Source organism: Festucalex cinctus, chromosome 2 (assembly GCF_051991245.1).
Source record: "Festucalex cinctus isolate MCC-2025b chromosome 2, RoL_Fcin_1.0, whole genome shotgun sequence".
In the NCBI taxonomy this organism is placed as follows: domain Eukaryota; kingdom Metazoa; phylum Chordata; class Actinopteri; order Syngnathiformes; family Syngnathidae; genus Festucalex; species Festucalex cinctus.
This window is the reverse complement of record NC_135412.1, coordinates 9,164,378-9,186,730: the sequence shown is the minus strand read 5'-3', so window position 1 is coordinate 9,186,730 and position 22,353 is coordinate 9,164,378. Positions and strand designations below refer to the sequence as shown.

Below are 22,353 nucleotides of genomic sequence, written 5' to 3'. Positions count from 1 at the left end.
CATAGATGGATTTGCAGGCCATCCGACCAACCTTATTTGGTCAGCACTAAAGAGAGATTTTCAGTGCAAGCTTTTCCTTTTCCTTATTTACGGGGGTAATTTTACCCTTAATCAGTGTTAGTCCTCATCACTTCTCATGGTGGTGCAACACAAATCTGTGTGCTCCCAAATTGACTCAGCACGCTTCGTTTTTCTCTCCATATTTATTCCTCTAATCATGCCTTTGCAGGATGCATGAAGACATCTGAAACAGTGGATGCACATGATGACCACTGAATATTTCTTCAAAACCTTCTGGGTCGCTACCGAGCTTAAACTCTAGATAACCCAGCGTGAGAAAGTAAGTGTCAGATATTTGAGCCACAATTAATTCTAATAAGTGGCGATGCCTGGATGGAGAATCTCAAAAATATTTCTCTGTTCGGCACTTAGGGGGCTTTCCACAGATTATCTGACAGAGGGTTGGATTTTAATGATATAAACAGATAAATTAAGCTGCTGTGCACATATTCCACCCATTCTTCCTTCTACACTGTTTACACTTTAGACTCAACCAATTTAGTCTGCGAATCCTCACCATCCCCTGACAAGTTGCGCAAGTTATAATGAGTAGGCGGGGTGGGAACTTTGTACCAATGTACAGGAAATGATTATGACAGAAATATGGATTGTGACTGCCTTAAATGTTTGAAATCATCCTAATATTAGACGTTGGGCTATCTCATTTTCAGCAATTCTTGGCCAGATCTTAGATGAAGGGGTAGAGCATTAACTATTTATGTTTGAGGCTTTTTATAGTGCTCTGCCCTTGAGATTCCTAATGCCTCTCATATTAGGTCTCAGACAAAATGTTCAAGTTTTAATAAATAGATATTAAAACTTTAACTGATATTAATAGTACCAATTAGAGGATTATAGCACCAAGTCTTGCATCATTTTAATATTGCTACAGTTGAAATCTCTTGTACTCTTTTCTTTTCAAATAAGGAACAATGCAAGGAGGCTAACAGCTGCAGAATATTATGTAGAACTAGGGGTGTGAATTGCCTAGTACCTGACGATTCGATTCGTATCACGATTCAGAGGTCACGATTCGATTTGATACCGATTAATCCCGATACGAATTTATAAGTCGATTGTTGCGATTTTTTTTCATTCAAATTTAGAAAATACTAATCAGTAAACTTGTAGAGTGTAAGATTTGTATGAAAATGTATTATTTATTTATCTGAAACTTCAGTCTTATACAGGTTGTAATCTGTTTCATGTTTGAACAGCATTAAAACAAAATATTAAGGCTTAATGTTCCGTTCATATAACATTCTTCCATGCTTAAGGTGTGAACCCTAACCCGAAGTAAGACGTTTTGTTTAATATTTTTCCATTAAAAATGGAAGTTTAAAAATCGATTCAGCCACCTATTGAATCGATTCGAGAATTGCGCGATGTAGTATCGCGATATATTGCCGAATCGATTTTTTTTAACACCCCTATGTAGAACCGTAACAGAATTGCCATCATCATGAAGAAATTATTCGTACGCCATAAATGAGAGACACAGTATTTAAATCACTCACCTTTACATAATCAATTCACAGAATATTAGTGCCACAAGAAAAAACAAAGGCCACGAACATCGTTCCCTTTGGGGTGCCACATCAAACTGTGTGTTTTAGTTAGCCAAAAGTCATTTGCTTTATGAAGTGGAACCTATGCCGAATGGTCATGCCATGAAAGACATTAACACGCACATCTTTGTTACCAAGGTATCAAGTCCGCGCAGGCTCTTTTAACCAAAGCTTCATTTCACAGGTGGCTGGTTGAGTCTACATGCATGTTGCAGCTGCTGCTGTTTTATGGAGCAAGGCCACAAGCCTTTCGTACTTTTCCTACTAACTATTAGGAGTAATCTGTCATATTATTTTTTTCTTTTGCTGCCACACTGTGTCCTGGAGCTTTACCAAACCAACGCAATTTCCTTGCTGGAACCAAAATGAAGACGCTGTCTTAAGTAATGAATTTGCTGGTCTAATTTGTGTAGGGATTATTCTGATGCATTTTTCGCTCATGAACATGAGCAAGCAGTTGGCGCAGAATGAAGACTGAACAAGAAATAGAGATAGGGGAAAAAAAAAAAAGAAAAGTAGGGAAAGGAAGAGTGCCTCAACGAAAGACAGCGAGTGGTTCTGCTTCTTTGCTCCGGTGATTCCCAATGAAATCGATTCACATTCCTCAAGAGATTTCCCACTGTTCCTCTTCTCCTTGGTCCTCCTGCCTCTATTACATACCTGTCCAGAGGACGAATGATCTACACATTACCCATGAGTACTGCTGATTGCGACACGCATCAGTGTCTCCGAGTGCTCAGGGACTTGGCGGACCCAGTGTAGAGAAGGTGGAAAAACAGGACTGATCAAATTGATATGGGAAGAATGAACAGGAAATCAAGTAATGATCCTGGATGGCAGTAATGGCTTTAAAAAGGAGGCTAGGAAATGTTACTGAGGTTCTTTCTCCACACATGAAGAGATTGGGATAGATCATTTTTAAAATCCTGATATAACCTCAGGATCTATACAGGTTGGCTAGACAGATGGGAAGATGTGTATATTAATAAGGGGATGATGTAGTTTCAGCTGCTTAGCAAGAAAACTGAAGTTGAGCTCTCGTGATGGAAGGTTGATATCTTGTAGAAAGGAAAGATTTTAGCACATGTGGTGTTAGAGAGGAGGGTGGGTGCAAAAGGTGTGGCTGGAAAAAGATCATGCACTGTGGCTACCCCTGACGAGACAAGCCGAAAGAAAACGGTTACTTAATACCCACCAGGGACCAAACATATCACTTTCCACTCTAATGACTTTGTCCATGTAAAGACACATTCACAGTCAGACAAGCACAGATCTTATAGTAATTAAACAATCGAGCAATTTACTAAAATGCAACAATAACAACTCTGGTAACAGGGGGAAAAAAAAGAAAAAAAGAAAAAAAAAAAGAGGAATCATACCAGAGGACAGAAGGAAATAGTAAACCATACTATACCACTTAAGCCATTTTCACAGAAGCAATCCCGATTAAAGTCTCTTCTTTCATCAGGAAAAAAAAAGGATGAGAAGAGAAAGAGAGCTAAGTTTCATAAATTTTCACAAATCTATTCAAAATTGTAAGTAATTGAGCTTTTTTTCTACATGGCCCTGGTTGATCTCCTTTGCGCTGCTGCCACCTGCTGGCCGTTTGTGTAATAACTAACATTTCTGCAACCGTTCTTTGCAGTTGAGAGGCTGCATCAAAGCCTTATGTATGCTCTAGCATAAAACAAACAAACAAAAACAATGTATAAATATGTCTTTGGGACACTTAAAACAAAAAAAAACGTATTTACACGTTATTGGGAGCAAATGAGTTAATCAAACAAAAAATAGTAACACAAAAGTAAACATCTATAAAGAGATAATGATGTCATACAAAATATAAAACCTTCCCAAATGTGCTTGAAAAATTAGTGTTTTCCAAAAATGAATTCCACTTAACGTGGGGGAAAAAAAGACGACTGAAACAAAGAGGACCACTTTGTAATCTATGTTAGCACAGTGGGATTTTAGGCTTCATTTCCCAAACAGCACAGTGGGAGATAATCATGCCTGGTTCTTGCGGCTCAAACCATTCTCACGGGTTAACTCCTGGGGGGGGGGGGGGGGGGGGGGGGGGGGTAGGTGTCACTCGTGGGGAGAGAGAAAGTATCCACTTTTAATGAATGGAGCGCTTCATCTGAGCCCGAGCAAGGAGTTATTACTTACTGAGTGTCGAGATTCTGCAGTGATTCTCATGGCAGGTTGGGAGGCAGAAAGCGTTACTGGTGGCCAGGGGAAAAAAGAAGTTCATGTATTTGGTGCCTTATTTTGTAACAGGGTATGACATCTCTGGCCTCTATTCTATAAGAAAGCCCTAAAGCATGGTCAAGCATCCTTGGCAAGTGTAGCATTAGTGTGGAAGGCTGCAGAAACAGTGCATGATAACACCCAGTGGGAAGGCCTGAGAGGCGTAAAATCCCTACTATGCCCTGTGTTTATTTATTTATTTATTTATCATGGAACGTTCACAATGCACAGTGGTACCTTGAAGTTCATCCATTCAGTGTAATAGATTTTGGAATTGCTTGTATTTACTGTTTAGTATCTAAATAGCATTTAACTTTATCAACTTGCATACAAGAATAATCAGACAATCAAGTCTAACAATACTGTATGTGTTAAGAACTCTTCATACAATGTGGAAGACAGTCACACAAACACAAATATTGCGTTGCAGATGAAGCCCACACATCAAAATAAAGAAATCCATAAACTGAAAGATACTTTTGCTGACTAAAAATGGCTGTCTTCAAACAAAAGGTGCTCTTGAATTGTTTCACAAATCCAGATGTAGATGCTATGAAATAAAAGCTGGACTGTCTGATATTCATCTTTTGATCTGAAACTCAAATATCTTCAGTATACATCATAAACAAGGGAATTGACCTTTCCATTCAAATACTTTTTGAAGGGACTAAATACTCAAGTTAAACTAACAAGTATGTTGAATTAAAACTACAGTACTCTGGAGGTACAATTTATCCAACATACTACTTGAGTAACTGTAATGGAGTAAATGTAGTGTACTCACTTACTAGTGATCATTGCTGGTTATCAAGAGGCGGATAGATGGTTAAAACTAACGAGAATACAAATTGCACATCGTATTTCCCAAGTGCTGTTTAGACTTCGATCGAATGAAAATTGCATTTGGCTTGCGGCTTCATTTATAATCTGAAGCACCTGTTTGCTCCTTTAGCAGCCATGATTGATCAGATTAATAAAATGGATGGAGAGAACATCTTTTTGGAAGTTGTTTACGTCCCCCCCCAAAAAATATGCACTCATCCCGCCTCTCTTATCAGGCTCTTAGCCTGAAAACTGCAACTTGGGCAAGAGAAAGAGTGACACAGGATGACTGAGAATCTTAATGAACATCTCACACTCATGCACGTTCCAATCGGCCATTTGTCTTAACTCTGGTAGGGCTTTGGGCATCAAAGAATCCTCAGAGGTTTAGTGTTAATGTTCATATGACCACTAATAGCGACTCAGCTAATTTCTCAGTGCAGCTAACTGATGTCATTGCCATGTGATGAGGCGCAAACAAAAAATGTTTACATTAAAATGTATGCCGTACTTTTATTATCACACCATAAATATTAGGGGTGTTAAAAAAAAATAGATTCGGCAATATATCGCGATATTACATCGCGCAATTCTCGAATCGATTCAATAGGCGGCCGAATCGATTTTTAAATATCCATTTTTGATGGGAAAATATTCACCAAAATGTCTTAGGGTTCACACCTTAAGCATGGAAGAATGTTATATTAATGGAACATTGTGCCTTAATATTTTATTTTAATACTGTTCAAACATGAAACAGATTACAACCTTTATAAGATTGAAATTTTAGATAAATAAATGATACATTTTCATACAAATATTACACTACAAAATTACTGATTAGGATTTTCTAAAATAAAAAAAATAAAAAATCGCAACAATCGACTTATAAATTCGTATCGGGATTAATCGGTATCGAATCGAATCGTGACCTATGAATCGTGATACGAATCGAATCGTCAGGTACTAGGCAATTCACACCCCTAATAAATATTATGTGACTATATGGCAGACTTGTGTAAACAATTGAGGTTAGTCAAATTAGGTCAGGTCAGTCTTGGGGGAAAAAAGGGAATCTGGCAACAGTCCCCTGCCGTGTTGTCACGTTTCTTTCCTCAACTTTCTGCCTAGAATTATTTGCTATACTTCCAACAAATATGACCGCAACAGAAGACAATGGGTTGGGAGACACAACAGAGCCATTGTACCTCAAATCGCAGCGCCCAAGGAACGCTGATAACAGCCTTTTAATGGGATCAAAACATCCAGTCCCTTTCCCAGAATCTTCTTATCCTAGCTACCTGCAGGCAGCACATAGAGAGATGAAGATGGAGCCAGTCTAATCCTTCTGTTTCGCCTCCCTGCAGTTTCTTTGGGATTCTCAGCTTCCCAGACACCACTTGATGGCTCTAATTGCCTTCCTCTGGTTGGAAGCTAGCTGAGAAATGCCCAATGGATGCCAGCAACAACAACAGCATTAAAACATATAGAGAGCATATTCATATCCACCTACATCAAACTCAACATCATCCCAATCTCTTGCCCCACCAAAAACTTCACCAAGTCATCAAGTGCTGAATTTCAAACGCTAACACTATTATTTAATGCTGTTCTGGGAACACCCCAAAAACTTTCAAGCACCTCTGTTTAGTTTAAGTGGTGTCCAAACTACGGCCCGGGGGCCATTTGCGGCCCGCCGTCCATTTTTTAGTGGCCCGCGACACATGCTAAAAATGGCATTTGACTAAGTTCAAATAAAATAAAAACAAAAACGTTTGGAGATGGTCAAAGTAAGAAGGGAAGGTGTCGAAAAACACAGGTGCTAGTAAAGGTTATTTTAGTTAACTAAAACTAATGAAAAAACTAAAATTCAAAAAACAATTTCATTAACGAAATAAAATAAAAACGAAGATGCTTTTTAAAAAAGAAAATAACTGAAACTACATTTTATGTTTACAAAACTAACTAAAATAAAACTAACTATAATTATAGCAAAAATGTCCTTTGTTTTAGTCTTTGGTAATTAATTTAATGCACGAGCCTTTGGGGATGATTTTAAATGTGATTTTTAGTAGATTTATTTTGATATAAACTGGAATAATGACGTCACGCCCATGGTGTATTTTAAAGATTCCGCACAAGTAATACACATAAAAAAAAACTAAAACTAATACTGAAACAAACTAAACTAAAACTAATCATTTAATAAAGAACTAACACTAATAAAAAAAAACAGAACCACGCTGAAAAGTAATTGAAACTAAATTTAAAAAAACAAAACTCAAAAATTAAAAACTAAAATGAAAAATTGCATAACTAACTATAATAACCCTACTGCCATTTTACAAATAAATTGGTTTATATATTGTAGCATTTTTCTAAATATGCAAAAGCACAAATAAATTATTTGTACAATTTTTAGAACTAAACACATTTTCTCTTCATAACATTATGTGGCCCTTGCGTCCTTCTGATTTTCTGTATGTGGCCCTCAAATGAACAAGTTTGGACACCCCTGGTTTAGTTTAAAAATGAAACCCAATGTGAGGTTGATTATGTTAACTATCTCCACTGTTTTGCAACAATGAGCCAGAAGTACAAAATGGCACTCTACTACACACTTTCAGAAATCAGCAGATAACTCAAATGTACGCACTTGCCGGATTGGTGGTCACTCCAGAGACACAAATATTTGTATTCAAATATTAAAAAAATAATTTTCAAATAGTTGTCCGGTTTAATATCACAGGCAGACTTTGAACAGGGACATGCAAAACAATAAAACCTGGCATGCAGTAAACACGACTGAAATGTGCAAAATATTGGATAATACTTAATACAAAGGGAGGTGGTGCTAGGAAGTGTTGACTTACGGAGCGTGATCATCTTTAGCATTTAAGCTTTGAGCGTTTAGTGGCTAAACGAGAAGGCAAGTCTCCGAGTTGTCTGGAGAGCACAACAACAACAACAACAGTGACAAAAGATCAGTCAAACAAATGCAACACATCCCTGCACCAGCTGTCACGCTAATTACCTCCCGCCACTGTTATCTTTAGCATCAATTCTATGGTAATGTGCCAGGTGATAGTGGCAATGGCTGTGCGTAAATTCTACTTTCTCCTAATGAGCCTCACATTTCCATAGAGACCACAACCATCTTTCTGTAGCGGCTACAGGCCTTCTGTATGTGCAGTTAAGCTGCGTATTGTATTCATGCCCTTGTGCTATTGTGCCAGTCTATATTATAATCGTCTGCACGGTTTACTCTTCAAATATTTCCACATGAATTATTAATGGTTGGTATGAGTTTTTGCGCTAAGAATTAGCTGAGGATATACCAGCTGGGCCTGCCTCGCTTCTTGGATGCAATGTGTCTCTCCAGAGTAAACGAGCCAACTGGAAAGTTGTGCAGCATCGGTAATCCGAGTTGTTATCCAGGTTTCTCTTGAGTGTCTTTAGTCTCCTAACTTGAAATTAAGTGCTAACGTGAGTTTGTTGAATTTGTCCCATATCTATACTTTAACAGCGTGTTTATCACTGTTATCTCTCTTAAATGGGTAAATCCCCATCCTCCATTTTCAAATCCTTCATTTGGGACAAGCCTAAATGACTCCCAGGCCACGAGAAAGAAAATTATCTGGTCTGATGAGCCAAAGATTGAATTCTTGGCATGAATGTCATGTTTGGAGGAAAACAGGCACCGCTGACAACCTAACCAGTGTCATCCTCACAGTAAAGCATGGTGGTGGCATCGTCATCATTCTGTGGGGATGTTTTTCAGCCGTAGGAGCTTGGAGACTAGTGAGGGAGTGAGTGAAAGATTAATACAGAGATGTATAGAGCCATCCTGGATGGAAACCTACTCCAGTGTCCATGACCTCAGACTGGAGTGAGAGCTTTACTTCCAACAGGACAAAGTTCTTTGAGTGGCCCAGCCACAGCCTAGACTTGAATCCGATCAAATCCAACATTACAAGACAATCAGGCATTTGACGTCCTTGGACGGGAAGGAACAAAATGGTGGAAAAAAACCACACAATTGTCTTTATGTGTATAAAACACTATGATAATGGCCTTGAAATCAAAATAGAGGAAAGCAGAACGCAAGTGGAGGGAAAATTAAACTCCAAATTCACTTTGACACTGTAAAGTTCTGGGTGGGAACTTCCACTGGTTCTTGTATCTTAATGCTCACGATATTATACTAACAGTAATAACCAGACAGCTGCATTTTCTTAGTTGAACTGTTTACTGGATGCCAGAAAGATCGAGTACACAGCTGCGGAGCCCTCTTCTATTAGTATGCGGAAGAGGAACTGATCTATTTAGAATCGTCCCTGCACTTATACTGTCTAGGCCGCCCGCCCACATGGGCGAACGGCTCAGCCTCCCCATGTCATCTATCTAGCCATGAAGAGCCCTAATCTAACAACACGTACGGACAATTTCTTTTCATTTTAACCAAATTAACTAAACAACACTTTTCTGAAATCATTAGTAAGAAGAACCATATTCACATTCTGTATGCTGTGATTTATCAGCTCACTACCACCACGAGTGAAACCGGAAACACTTCAAATGTGAGATGCAAAGAATTTGCTTGCTATTTTAGTTGAAAAAAAAAAAAGTACAATCCATCAGGTCTAATGTTAAGCACAAATCAGCGTAAATGATAAAATGATGCAATACCTAAAATTCAATTAACGTGTCAAAATTTGACATAGTTAATCAAAACAACTGTAGAGGAAACGGTTCAGCAGCTGAAAGCAGCAACTAGCTGTCATGTCTCGATAGCATCTGCCTTTTTTCAAAACTATTGCAAAATCTGTGCTGAGTTGAGTCATATAACTAATCACCTCAGTCAGGAGAATTTCCTAAACAACTGAACAAAGCTGGAAGCCACTTCTTTAGGAAGAAAAAAAAAATGTCAACGCTGGATGTTTCCATGTTAGCAAAAACTCCCCTTCTTCGCCGAGATTGTTAAGAAAGCGGTTTTCAATCAGCTCAGTCATTTCTTGAACTCATATGAAATGTTTGACAAATTTCAATCAGGTTTCATCACATCAAGATTACCAGAACGGCGTTTTTCATCTCCGCGCTATTGCTAAGTTACGGCCCATCGTATTCATGAGTGACGCAGCGACCATTGTTCATGCACACGTTACCTTGATTTATTCAATGCGCTGCTGCTATCTGGCCTTCCAATGTCAAGTATTAAAAGCATTGCAGTTTGTACAAAATGATGCAGCAACACTCTAGAAGAGGATTAGAACGTTTTGATCATCCAACCATCCATTTTCTTGACCGCTTATTCCTCACAAGGGTCACGGGGAGTGCTGGAGCCTATCTCAGCTGGCTTTGGGCAGTAGGCGGGGGACACCCTGGACTGGTTGCCAGCCAATCGCAGACATTTTGATCATATTACCCCTATTATGGTCAACTTTAGTGATGCGACGTTCACGAACGAACCGAATCTTTTGAACGGCTCGTCATTGTGAACATTGGGAACCTGGTCTTCGTGGGGAGCCCCCACTTTCCCTTCTCTTCTCCCCACTTGCGGAGGAAGCGCCGTTTTGAGCTCTGAGTTAATGCAAAAAAAAAAAGCAACAACAAAAAAACAAAAAAAAACTTCTCACTGCGCATGCGCAATGGCGCAAGTTAGGAAAAAAACAAATATATTATTTGTTGATGGTTACAGCATCTTAAGCTTTTTAAGCTGTTTCTCAACTCAACTTTATTTATAAAGCGCTTTCAAAACAGGCATTGCTGACAAAGTGCTGTACATGAAACAGAAATCGGTTGTGCAGTAAAGAATATAGTAACAAAAACAAGAACAAAGCAAACATTTTGAAGTGAGCATACAAGTTTTTTTTAAATAAGTAGGCGAGTGAATAAATAAATAAATAAATAAATAAATAAATAAATAAATAAATAAATTGACAAATAAATAAATTCATACACACCACAAAAAACCAAACCACCAAAAACAATCTACCAGCCACATAAACACTTAAAGAATTGAGACAAATAAATAGAATAAACATCACATTCATACACACCACAAAACACCAAAAACAATTATCAGCCACTTAAACACTTAAAGAATTGTGATGTATACGAATCCCAATATTCGATTTTTGAGTAAAACATGCCATTTTCAAAAAAATGCTTAAAAAAAAAACAACGTAAAAGAGCCAGTCTTTTGAACGGCTCTTTCACATGAACGGCTCCCGAATAATCGGTTCCTCTGAAAGAGCCAAAAGTCCCATCACTTGTCAACTTGCAACTTTACCTGAAATATGATTTTATTTCTTACTCAAAATAGCTGACATGGCTTAGCACCTTACTATCGTGTTGACTTACGAGTGCCTTATGTTCCATCCCGAGAGGGGCTAGGTGGAGGCTGTTGCTGTGGAGGATTATGCATCGATGGGTCAAGACAATATCTGAGTAGAACCACATCCCCAGGGGCATTTCGTCTCCCATCAAGGAGGAGAAAGAAGGCAATCAACCACCCTGCCTTAATACTGTATATAAACAGTATATCACATGAAAGAACAGGCTACAAAGGAGCACATAGAAATGAAGTTACTTAAAGCAGAGCCAATTGCACCAGCCAAACTTCCCAAGAGATCAGACCAGTCTTTATTCTTTTCTTATTTATGTCTGAAGGTTTGATTTAATCAAATAATTTATTAGCATGTGGCAGATGCAAGGCCTTCTTGTTTCTGACACCCATGAGGGCTAAGAAAATAAATTAGGTATGGACAAACAGTAACAAATTAAATTTGACAAAAACAAACCACAAAAAAAAAATACTGAAATGTGCAGGTCACGTTTCTCATTCAACTGTTCACTAGAATATTTCAAGCATCTGAATAAGATTGATATCAAATGATGTCACGTTTTCCTCATTAATATGCATGAGTCGGACAAAATAACAGAGTAGGACACATGCATACGCATTTTGGAAGAGAACCAGGCGTGAACTTTCAACATGGTTCAGTCGACAAACACACTTTGGAACAGCTTCAACGGTGGTTGACATGCGGAGACTTCAAAATGGGCGGAAACAAAACAGTTTTTAAAAAAAAAAGGTTTAAAAAGATTCGATTGTCAACCTTATTTTCATAAGGAGGGCGCGAGACTCCATCAAGGGGGGAGCGTTTGACCTCAGGGAACATACTTTTTAATGTTTTTATTTTTTTTACTGTCCTAGAATAAAGTACAATTGCACCTCCAATACATTAGGGGGCAGTGGCGCTCATTATTGGCAGAGTGTGCGCAGGGAGCATTCGCTAGGTGGCGTAGGGGTTTTGTTTGCACTGAACACTTTGCACACAGAAAAAAAAAATCTGCAGAAATTATTTTATATATTTTTGTTTCGCAGGTTTTTTTTTTTTTTTTTTTTTTTTTTTTTTAATATTGTGCTCCTGAGTTAATGTTGGTGAACAGTTTGAATGTATTATTATTTATTGATTTTATGCAATTTAATTTTTCCGTATCATGTGGTTTGACATGGTCAGTCAAAAAATAAGAAAAAGAAATAATAAAATTAAGGATTACATTTTATTTTTGAATTTCAGATGCACTTTAAATCTTTTCTGTTACAGTTAATAAAGCTATTCTATGTTGTAAGTTGGTCCATATTTCTTTCTTTTTTTAAATCTCTTATATGTTAATACGGATACAGTGTTATGCAGAGATGTGCTTTTAACAATTTTATAGACAAATGATACTATTTATAGTCACATTGGGGGGTTGGGCGCGAGATGTTTTCTTCTTACTGGGGGGGCATGACAGAAAATAATTGAGAAGCACTGAGTTAAGCACATATTCTACAAAAAAACATTTTGTCAAAATTTGCCTTATATATAACATTTCATCAAATCAATTTTGTAACACATAAACTCAAAGAACTATATTTTTGTCCTTTAAGTGCTAAATTTAAAATAAACACATTGAACAACTCAAAACGTGGATTGGTCCAACTCAGACATATATATATATTTTTTTTTATGTCATTTTTTTGGGTACTGAAACTTTGATTTTGTATTAGCATAAAATTAGCAAACACAGGAGCTATAGCCATGACATTACGTGAATTAAATGCCAGCTTTAAGCACAATATGTTGTAGGAGGCTTAATAAAAATGTGTTTCCATGTAATTGCCTGGCGACACAAATGGTGCCAATTTGATGGAATCGCCCATATAAGCTTTTACATACAATGAGGGAATCCTACGAGTGAGTGGATTTGATTTGTTCAATGGTAAACAATACATTTACATGGTCTTGCAGGCTAAAATGACGAGTCCACACAGCTCCGTAGTTGTTGGGTACATGCTTGACTTCTCTCACCTACAAATGACACTATTGATTTATGGCTTCGTGTTCCATATGAGATTGGTGTTGCAGTGACATCAGAAGGCTGCATCCAATAGGAAAAGGGCTGGCGGAGTGATTTCAGAATGATAACAATAGACCAACAAGCGTGAAAAGCCTCCTTGGTAGGGTGCTATTCAGGGACTTCCAAATATGGGCAAACTTGCAGTGGGGTGCCGTCGCCTTTGAGCGCTGCCCTGCGGCGAGCGCCATAATAAAAACGTTTTATGTAAAAAGGCCTTTAAACAGCGCGTGAGGAAAGTGCAGTGTCATTTTTGTCATAAGATAATTAACATTGAGATGGCTGCTGGGCGAGAGATTCTGTACAGGCACATGAAATAAGGTGATATAATTAAAACCTTCATGAGCTTCTCTCTGTGACCCTGTAAAGTGATGGAGCAGAATATCACATATTTATACTACCGTATTTTCCGCACTACAAGGCGCACCTAAAAGCCTTCAATTTTTTTCAAAAGCTGACCATGCGCCTTATAATCCAGTGCGCCTTATATATGGATCAATATTGAGCCGCAACAGGTCTCGCTGTCAAGACGCTATCGGTGACCCGGCACGATCGGTGACGCGCATGCGCAGAAGATCCCGCCATCTTGGATCGCTAGCTAATACTAATACTTTACCTCTGAGAAAATAATAAAACAACTGTTTATTCATTTTGGGAGCGAATGGAGTTGTCAGAAAGCTGGTTTGTAATCTATTAATAAAGTTTGACTGACCTATCTGACTCTTTTGTTGACATTCCCTTTAGCGCAGCACCATCTAATGGATGCATAACGTAACCCCAGCCTCTACTTATATATGGAAAAAGTTTTAAAATATGTAATTCATTGAAGGTGCGCCTTATAATGTGGTGCACCTTATAGTGCGGAAAATACGGTACTTACAGAGACAATTATTAAAGCAGAAGCCTTTTAAATTGGATTTTGTATTGTTTGCAAATACAATCAATACATGTTGGTGTATTAGGTTCAAATTATGTCATACAATTCGTATGGACAAAGGCATCCAATTTTCACAAAATACAAATTGTGTTTGTTTGTTTGTTTGTTTTAATTTTGTGTCCTGGGAGAGTAAATGCATTATAAAAAATGGTCAGTCAGTTGTATGAATGAAACAATTAAAACGCTATCATACAAAACAAAGGTTGACTTGATATTTGTATAACAAAGTTAGAGCTTTTGAGAGTTGTCTGTAAAGTTACAAATCAAATAGTACAATGAAGTCATTTAACTTTGAAATAGGTTTTGCCAAAAAAAAAAAAACAAAAAAAAAAAAACATCTCACATACTTTCAGGAGTGCTGTCTGAAATCTTATTTCTTAAGATTACTAAATAAACAATTCCATATTGAGACCAAATATTTTCCTCTTCAACAATTGTGCAATGAAAATACAAACAAAAGAATGTGGAGGGAATCATTGTTTGCTTGTACGGATGTAAGCCGACAGGTATAGTAAGCATCAGCTTGCCTGTGTAATCGAGCAAAACGACCCAAAGCCCTCACAGGCACCCTTTCACTTTTCACTCCGGCATCTTCCTAACCCAAATATTCCCTTTGTCACTCACATGCTTAAAATATATACAGCTCTGGTTCACAAAAGAGTCTTAAAATGTTTTCACCTGGATGTATGAGAACTGAATAAGAAATGACTATTTCTATGCCATATGAAAGCCTGACTCGTGACCTCTATTCTAAAACATCAAAAAGGCATTTGAACAAGTTGAGGTTGGTGCTCTAACGCTCTTCCATGCCAAACTTAAGCAGCCTTGTAGACCCTGCAGTTTGCACTGGCACAGAAAGTTTCCAACTCCAAACTGCTTCCATTCATTTCGTAAGATATAATGCAGTGGCTCCTAACTTTTTCTTTTTTGTTGTTGTCTTGTTTACCTCTGAAACGTAGCCCGTGAGTGCATCCCCTTCTCAGACGTGTTGAAGATTCTCCAAAAATGGAACATACCACACCACTAATTATTCAATGAAAGTCAATTTATTTCATCATCTTAACTGGTTCCATTTAATTATCAGGTATTGTCTTCTTTTAAACTCAAATTAAACAAAAATAAATATGCTCCCTTGAAAATTAATGAGTAATATAAAAGAACAAAATATCCATTCATAATAAATAACAATACTTCTCGTTTTATATGACTCGTAAGCGTTGCCAGGAGAAGAAAAAAATGGAGCTCTTTTAAAACTAAGTCCCCTTAAAACAGACTAAAAAATAAACAAGAGGGAAACAAAACACTTAAGAATATACGGACTCACTATAGCAGTTTTACTTTCCTTTCATCAGTCATCTGAGCTTTAATGAGACATTTGAGCTGACGTGGCTGTTTTTTTTTTGGTGATTGATTTTGGCGTGGCTGTGCTGCTGGTTATGGTCTCCCCAATGAAGCAAGTTGTAGCATGTACATAGGATATTATTGAAGGGCTTATGAAGTACCTAAGAATATTGTGCTTTTGTACCCCTGGTTGGGAAACACTGGAGGAAGATTGATCGAAAACGGGCAACGCAGTGGACTATTGGTTAGCTCGTCTGTCTTACAGTTTTGCGGTTTGTGGTTCTAATCTTGGTTCTGGATTTTCTGTGTGGCACATACATTTTCTCCAATGCTCGTCTGGATTTTCTCTGGGTATTCTGACATTTAAAGTACATACAATTAAAATCTATATTTTCTATAGGTTTGATTTTATGTGTGAAAATGGTTGTTTGTGCTGGCGACCAGTCAAGGTGTGCTGACATTTTCTGTGACCTTTATGATGAGAAATTGTAGAGAAAATAGATGGATGGAGGTTTGTGTGAGTGTCAGGAGGAAACATTTTCAAATTGATCAGAGAGAATTGTGCATTCTTTTTGTGAAATGAGTTTTGTGAAATGTTTACTAGGTGAAAAAAAAATAAAATCCGTGCGTGCTTTCAAATTGCCGCGGGAGTGACGTCACGCGATCGCTCAGCCCCGTTTGCACCCCCCGCCCCGCCCCCTGCTCTGCGATTGGCTGGAGGGGTGTAAACACTGTCTTTCCACAGAAACGTCCCGCTGTTTACAAAACAAACACAAAATGGCAAAATACAGGCTGGGGGTGTGGGGGTTTAGGACGAAATCACTCCCACACGTTATGAAAAGCCCATATCTATAACTTGAAAAGTAGTTTATTTAAAAAGTGCATTTTCCTGAGTGAAACCGGCAGATAGCCCCTTTAATACGCCGTCGTAGAAAGTCTTACGTGTCAGATTGTTGAATTTTGTTCTCAAAATTCTGTTTCACATTTCATCTGATCTTTAATTGCTGACAGGCTTGACAGAGAAGCGCCACTGATCCCCGTTGGAGGAATTATACGCTCTGACTTCATTAGCCCTGTTAGCACTAAGCTTCTTTACCCTCACTCATGCCTGGCTTAACCTGCACACCGATAAATGTGAAGTGGAGAGAAGCAAAGATAGGCGGATACAAAGAGGGCTGAAAGGAAAGGAGCGCAGGGACAAAGGCATTTAGAGCGTGAGGCAAAGGTGTCAAACTGGAGAACAGAGGATGAAAAAGTACGAAACGGGAGGGGAGTGGCGGGGCATAGAGCGTGTGAACCTGAGGCAGGAGAGACGATGAAGCTCAGAGTAGCGGATGAATCGGGAGGGATTTGGAAGGCAAAACAATCAATTAACTTGGATTGTGGTTAATCAATTTCTCTTCTAACGCATCAACATTCCAAGTGGTTTACTGCCATTCCATCAAGAGCGTGTCCGAGAATTAACACTGACCTCTATAAGCACACAGGCAGCCACACACCTGCCGGAGAACACATGCATATGCATTCACGGATCCGTGTCCTCTCGTGCATTCATTTGCTTTTCTTCCCACCAGGAACTCTCTCAACATTATGTCTTCTCCTGCTGCTGCTGGCAGAGCTTTTTGGCTGGCTTAACTACGCCCACAGCCCCCCTGAGGGGACAGCCCGTGACGGATGGCTGCGCGTGTGACTCCGATTCGATTCAGTCCATTTGATAAATTTATTGCTGGCATTTTCAAAATGAAATTAGAGCGATGTCTCAGAGAGACTGTTTTTGCAGCACAGGTGCCATAAATATAGTTCATGCGGTTTAGTGCGTGCAGTGCTGTTTGATCGGGATGTCATGGTGAGGGGGCACATGGCAGGGATGCTGGAAAACTAACGAATAAGGTCATGTTATAACAAGCTCTCGTATTAATCATCTTATGGGTGGGAACAAGAGGAAAGGTTACTGGCAATCTGAATGCTGCGTGCCCTTCAGTCGAACAAGGAAAGAGTGGCAATGTGGATTTTTAACAGCTGTGACACACACAACGCACAAACACACACATCTAGAAAGATTAACTCATTTGCTCCCAATAACGTGTAAATACGTTTTTTTTCATGTTCTAAGTGTCCCAAAGACATATTTATACGTTTTTTTCTTTCTTTCTTTCTTTTTTTTTTATGCTAGAGCATACAGAAGTCTTTGATGCAGCCTCTCAACTGCAAAGAACGGTTGCAGAAATGGTCGTTATTACACAAACGGCCAGCAGGTGGCAGCAGAGCAAAGGAGATCAACCAGGGCCATCTAGGAAAAAAAGCTCAATTACTTGCAATTTTGAATAGATTTGTATAAACTGATGAAACTTAGCTGTCTTCTAATGCTAATTGCTGCAAAAGGGAAACAGATAGAAACATACTTTTTTTCCTGATGAAAGAAGAGACTTGAATCTTTCTTTTGATAGGTTCCATGCTTTTATAGCAATAGAACACAATATTCTGTGGGCCTTGCAAAATCAGTCAAAATCCAGTAAAACAGCCGGGAGTGTTTCTGTGAAAATGGCTGGGAGTGAATGAGTTAATAGAGACGGATCGAGAAGTCTGTGGGCACAAATGTTCCACTATATCCATCATTCATGCTCAGGCAGATATCAAATTTGTATGCACGCAGAATCTTGTCAAATCTATTTGTTTACGTCCAAACTCTTTGCCCCAAGGTCCCATGTCTCTTCTGTCCAGACGGCCCCGTCAAAGTCACGTCTGTCAGTCATGTATGGACACAAACACCAATATTTTTTCTCCACAGCGATAGCAGCACGACTTGGAGAGCGTTTATAAATATTTTGGACATAACTGCAGGCGACGTCAACATATTGAATGGACAAAAGAAGTCAGGCCAGATATGGATGCACAGAAGCCAATTTAAGTGAGCACTCATTCATTGTCATAGTGTGTGGCCTTATTTATCTTGCTCTCATTCAGAAATATATGCGAGCGCGGTGGTGGCGGGATGATGTATGCTGTGCCAGCCCTTTAACATTCATCAGAGAGTGAGCCCTGGCCAGCACTCATCACTTACCTTTATAGGCCCGTGTGACAAGTGTCGTATATCGCCTATCATCACATATACTGCTTGAGACGTACAGCAGTCTGTGTGTGTCTGTTGTATTGAGTGAACCGCCTGTCACAAAAATGTTGAATCTGTAGCAATGCCTCGTGCACTGCATGCAAAGCTAAATGAATTTGACTTGTGCCTCTGGAATTGAACCTCAACCACCATGGACAAAGTCCAAGAAATTAAAAAACAAAACAAAAACAAAACAGCTCAATATGGTGAACCATGAAATCAATGGCAGAAAAATATAACATGGCAGCACAGGTAACAACTAAGGGCCCGCTTACCTTTCTGTGATGACACACTGGCGCCTGCAGAAAGAAGAGAGAAGACACACATGAGTGACTCATGCTGTAGCATATGCACAAAATCCAGTCGATATCAAAGATGAGAAAAGTAATGTTTTTTTTAATTATTATTATTTTAGAGTTGAGCCCAAATAAACATTTACAAAATAATACCACACAGCAGGCAAGAACTCAACACCCAAAAACACTAAACAGCTTTTCTATATTCAGAAAGAATCAACCAGGTGGAGGATGTGAGCAAACACTTGGAAGAGGGAAGCCTTAAGTAGAGAGGCGAGTGGCCAGACCCCTGGAAACCCTCTATCTCTTAAACAATTCACCCCGTGCACCCTTGGACACTGCTGAAGAGCACTGAGACAGAGCAAATCAAATCCTTTCGGAAAGCATTTTAGACTCTTTTTCAAGGCACACAATCCCTTCCCAGCCCACAGGATGTGCTCCTCGGCACACAATAATGCACTGCTGTTCTGTTTTTACAATAAAGAGCATTATGTTTTTTTGTTTTGTTTTCAAAAAACAACTACCGTATTTTTTGGATTATACGTCGCTCCGGATTACAAGTCGCACCAGCCAAAAAATGCATAATTAAGAAGGGAAAAAAAACAAAAAACATATGTAAGTCGCATTTTGGGGGGAAATTTACTTGGTAAAATCCAAAACCAAAAACATACATGTCATCTTGAAAGGCAATAAAAATAAAAGAGAGAACAACAGGCTGAATAAGTGTACGGTATGCTAACGTTACATGACTGACATGTCTGGTAATGTCTGTAACGACGTAACATATTAAGAGTTTGTAGCGAGCAGTGACGGGAGTCGGAGGCGGAGTGTTGAAGCACGGAGCCAAAGGCTGGCGTTTTATTAACATCAGCTTCTAAGGTCTTAACAGCAACTCCCCATTCAGCTAGAAGCTAACAGGCTAACTCCCCTTTTCCACATAACAAAACCTTCCCACCCGGAACTCTCCCTTCGTCCCAACGTTCCGTGGGTGAATTATGTTCCCATCACTACCAGTTATTCATATAACTTTAGCATAAAGAACATGCTAACAATCTTACCAAACTATCAGTTTCACTCCAAATCACTAAATCCAATGAAATCTTCATCCTCGGTGTCACTTTTAAACAACTCCCCCAACTCGGGAGGTAGACGATACAATGTTGAACTTATCAACACAGGCCTAGAGCGCCCTCTTGTGGTTTAGTGTGAAAATAATGCACCAGGGTCTAAGTCGCACCCCGGGCCAAACTATGAAAAAAACTGCGATTTATAATCCGAAAAATACGGTAATGTATGGGTGTTTGTGAAAGGCAAAAATAATGGACAGTACATTTAACATGCAACTCTACTATAATGTTGAGTTTTTAGTGCTTTGAAGTTCACATGCATTTATGCCTGCGTTGTGGACGAAAAGGTTTGACAAGGATTTAATAAACAAAGAGAAACAGAAAATTGAATTTTTTTTTTTTGTACTTGGTGAACTGACAAAGGTGCATCAGGATGGGTGTTTGTGGTGGGGTTAGGGGGGGTGGGAAACTTTGCTACAGTGATTATGGTGTCAGTTGTGAGAGTCTGTGCTTATCAATGCAGTCTGGTGTGGAATTGACTTTTAACATGGTGAGTATGAGGTGTTACAGTGGGTTTGTTGTACATAGTCTGCTGTTCAAATGCCCCCAAGTTATGCACTCCTAATCGAATCTCAAGAAAAGGGTTCAAATTATGAGTCAGAGAAAAGCAAGGTACGTCAATTTCCCTTCAACCAAATAGACCTTGAGCGTTTTGCCATCCTTCAAATACTGAATATGACAGAACAGTCGATGAGTGCGACTGAGGGCTTTGCACTGTTCTGAAGTTTGGGGTTCGAATCTAAGCTACGGCTGTGTGGGGGTTTTTCTTTTCATAGGTTTACTCCAGGCTTCCTCCAAAAAAAAAAAAAAAAAAAAAAAAAAAAAAGCATGTTAGGGTCATTGAAGACTCCATATTGTCCCTATTTGTGAATCGTTGTCATCTGCCCTGCCTTTCGCACAAAAGTTAGCTGGGAAAGGCTCGAGGTAACCCATGACCTCAATGTGGGTGCACAAAGAATATGGATGGATGTCACTCAATATGGCCCAGTCAGTCAGATCCACGGGTGCACTGTCAGGAGCACAAACTGTGGCCAAGAATGGCAAACAAATCCAAATCCTATGCAGCCAGTCCCTTTCGTGAAAAAAAAAAAAAATGTGAGGAAATGTCATGTCATCGCCATGCCCTGAAAACACGTGTCTTCTTAGTTCCTGTTTGAGGCGTCATAGTGAAGATGCCACACTTCACAGCAGCATAAAGTGAATGGATTTAGGGCGTAAATTGACGTGAACGTGTGAGTGACGTCCTGATTTGCCTGTGTGCCCACGGCAGTACCCTTGTGGCTCTGAGTATTATGTAAAGTAGGCCATATGCCAGCGCAGGTTTCCACATCCCACAGGATGCATGCAAGCCAAATAACGGTTCAGGATGCCTGAAGACAGAAAAGTTTTTACGTAATTTGGAAACTAAGAACAGTAAAAATAGCCTGAACTGTTTTTTGTGTTGAGAACATGAATCAGACCAATATGATATCTAATTAAGTCAAATAGCATATCGTACAAAGCTCCAATCATATTTGTTTGTTCAGATAGCTCATCAGTTGTTCATCTAGACATTTACAATATACATGACCCATGAAAATAACATCAATTAACCGAGTGATAATCTGACTGATTTGACACAAGGAAACTAATAAACAAGTATCACATTTTAACATGAACAAACTGTCAGTTTGTAATTGTGCTTATGATGTTATTCCTCTTTTTTTATTGTGTGAAGGCTGAAGGCCTCACAAATTATTCCTATTTTTTTATTCCTCCAACGTTTTTACCTAATTTCACCATATTCAACAAATTCACGCCATAGTGGGTTCCATTTTTTTTTAAATTCCAAAAATCAATTGTTTCTCCATAATTCAACATTTTTCATATAAAAATTCCCCATTCATTCCAATTGAGGCCCAAATTTCCCCTTTACTCATTATTTAACATTAATTTCTACTAGCACATGCAAAATAACGGATTCAGATAGCTCCCATTTGAAATTTAAATCATTCTGCTCAATCAATTCACCTTCTCAACAATTTTCAACATACCAACATTTTGCACATACCAAAGACCTATTTTTTTTTATTATTTTTTTTTTTACTTCAAAAATGCCCATATTAGGACATATTCTATATTATCCACAACTATTCAAACTTCAGTCTGTGCAGATCATACAAGCCATCTCATTTATCACTCCAAATTCCAAATATTTACATACTCAACTCCAATGTCCCCATATAGTGATTGATTAAAACTAGTGTTGTTCCGATACCGTTTTTTGGCCCGCGATACCGATACCGATACCCAGCTTTGCATATCGGCCGATACCGATACCATACCAATACTTGTGTTTTTTTTTTTTTCCCTCAACATGAAAAAGCTGTCCTGCTATTGGTTCAGAGCATTCAAGGGCCAATAGGATATCTTAGATCGGCATTCAGTGAACATGTCA

General features: G+C 38.7%; 1 protein-coding gene across 1 annotated transcript in view; it reads right to left on the bottom strand.

Moving 5' to 3' along the window:
* The window catches only part of LOC144013617 (cadherin-4-like), a 273,004-nt gene that overhangs the window by 142,203 nt on the left and 108,448 nt on the right, over positions 1-22,353 (bottom strand). Inside the window, exon 3 of the mRNA XM_077512700.1 lies at positions 18,769-18,792. Within this exon, the coding sequence (XP_077368826.1) occupies positions 18,769-18,792 (24 nt within the window). The remainder of the gene's footprint in view (positions 1-18,768; positions 18,793-22,353) is intronic.